The sequence below is a fragment of the Penaeus monodon genome, chromosome 1, assembly GCF_015228065.2.
Source record: "Penaeus monodon isolate SGIC_2016 chromosome 1, NSTDA_Pmon_1, whole genome shotgun sequence".
Lineage (NCBI taxonomy): Eukaryota > Metazoa > Arthropoda > Malacostraca > Decapoda > Penaeidae > Penaeus > Penaeus monodon.
In genome coordinates, this window is record NC_051386.1 from 48,650,770 (window position 1) to 48,653,269 (window position 2,500).

The 2,500-nt window shown below is 43.2% G+C and overlaps 1 protein-coding gene across 2 annotated transcripts in view; it reads left to right on the top strand.

The window, feature by feature from the left end:
* LOC119573293 (SPEG neighbor protein-like) overlaps positions 1-2,500 on the top strand; it is a gene marked incomplete at its 5' end in the record, with an annotated part of 51,330 nt that overhangs the window by 30,450 nt on the left and 18,380 nt on the right. For both annotated transcript variants that reach the window (XM_037920466.1, XM_037920460.1), the window contains 1 exon segment: positions 1-36. This exon segment is cut by the window's left edge and continues 83 nt beyond it. In XM_037920466.1, coding sequence (XP_037776394.1) covers positions 1-36 — 36 coding nt within the window.

Here is a 2,500-nt window from a genome sequence, read left to right on the forward strand (position 1 = left end):
GCTGAACTGAACGAAAAGCTTGGCAACCTGAACACGGTGAGTCATATCATAAGGGTCATTCTAGCTTCGTTTTATTCGTGTTTTTGTTTTTATTATTATTTTTTTAATGTAAAGGATGGTTGTTGTTGTTTTTTATCCATGTCCATCTTTCTCTGAATACGTATATGATATTGTCTCTCTCCTGTTCTCTTAACGTACATGGGTAACTTTTTTTAAATTGCATATTATGGATATTTTCCCTCTTAATATGCACATTGTGTTTTCTCTCCATCTCGCCCTGTTATTAACCCAATCACTTTGGACAGTTTTTTTTTTGTTATTTTAATCCTCACTCCCATTATCTCCATTGCTCTCAGCTTCATTATCTCCATGTCAGAGAGTCGTTGGCCGTAATTCCTTCCCCAAATGCTCTCAAGATTCAACTGGATTCAACTTCTCTAATCAAGTTCAATAATCACTTCACTAGAACCTGATCTTGCTCATTGCTCATTACACTTTGATATCATTATCCCTGCCTCCATTTTGGGCAACTAGGCTCCTTCACTCCAACGCCCTCCCGCTGACTTATGCTCCCGGCGCCGAGTTCGGAATGCGCGCCCCTGGCAGCATTCAGCCGGAGTATTTCCCCATTTTGAACAATTTTGCCTCTTTCTGTGCCGGCTATGGCCCCCTATCCCGCATGGCAACTTTATTCCCCATTTTTTACCCACTGTGTTCTTTCCGCTCTTCGATTCCCCGAAGGTGTGCTCGTACGCTCCCAACCTCGTCCCAGGAATACAGCTTCTACTTCCGTACTCCAGCCGCCTACCCAATCACCTCCTCCAGCACTAAGTTACTGTATATATCCCTCTCCTCAGTCATGAAATCCAATCTCACCTATTTTCTTCAAGGAACGTAAATTCTCAAGCCGATACTCCCCAGCGGAGGTTCCTCACCTCTCCCATAGCCATGCAAGGAATTTATGTGCCCCTGAACAGCCTTTGCTACACACACACACACACACACACACACACACACACACACACACACACACACACACACACACACACACACACACACACACACACACACGTAAACAACACAACACACACAGTCACTCTACGCTGTCGGAATGTCCTAGTCCGAAGCATGTCACTCCCTCGCATGCATGTTGGAGACTAGGCTGTGAATACCAATGAATCCTCCAGCACTCGGAATATATATAGAAACGCACAACAAAATCTTTGTAAAATGAGGTTTGTGTTTTCCTTCTTTTTGGGGGGTGAGCCTACACAACCGCCATTCCAGCGTCGAGGATGCTATGCCAGGATTTCGCGAAGGAATCTCGACTTTGTAAATTTCGTACAAGCGTAAATCATTTTTTTTTGTCATTCTTTCTCTCTTTTTCATCTCTCTCTCTCTCTCTCTCTCTCTCTCTCTCTCTCTCTCTCTCTCTCTCTCTCTCTCTCTCTCTCTCTCTCTCTCTCTCCCTCTCTCCTACTTCGTAATTCCACACTTCCGTGTTTGACTTAGTTTTGAATTTTGGGATTCTGCCGTAATTCCTCCTAAATGCGTTTCCGTCTTAGGGTACATAATATCGTGTTTGTAAAGTACGTCTTTCTTACTCTCGACCTTCAGCCTGAAGTGAATGTTTAAGGCTGATATTACATTACCTTGTGCGCTTTGCCTCACCGTGTAGCATGATAAGAAACATTGAACCTAAATTCCGTATGAATCTAAAATCATTGATAGTGTAATAAAAATATGTATAAAAAGTGCTGCTTAACGTCATTTCCAGAATGTTTTATGAGCATACTACTTAAGGTTCAGTCTGGTTGAGCCTGATGCAGCCGGGGCTGGCTAGACCTGCAACGTAGTCCCTTAGGCTTTTAAGATACAATACAGATGTTTTCACAAAATTTAGCTCAGCGCTTAAGCAAATTTCGTTCAGCACTTCTGCGAGGGAGAGATATGAGACATACTCAGGTCGATGCTGAAAAGAAACAAAATTCTTCGAAAATGACGTTACATTGTTCTGGACAGGTAAAAAAAAAAAGTTAATGTTTTCAACACGTCGATTCCTTGCCATAAAGCTGCATATCTGAAGCGCGCATGTCCACACATAAAACAGATAAACAGCGTCATGATAGACATAAAATGACGAATCTACACGGAATAACCCAGATTCCGCCGGGGATGACCAAACACTCATAAACACGAAAGTTGAACGAGAAAGCCGAAAAAGGGCGAACCCACTGCGAGGACGGAAGTATGTGAAATATACTTCAAGCGCAATTTCCTGTTTCATTAAAGCGGGCTTGATACAGTATCAACGACATAAAACGTCCACGGAAGTACAGGAGGTTGCGCGACATCCTGTTTAATTTGATGGTGCATTAGTCCCGAGCTGAATTAAGACAATTGGCAGCAGGAACTAATCTTGCAACCGAAGGCCGGTGCTTATGAGCTTCCCTGAGAGATGAAGTGTCCTTCCTTCTGGTCGGCGACAAGAAGGGCAAGA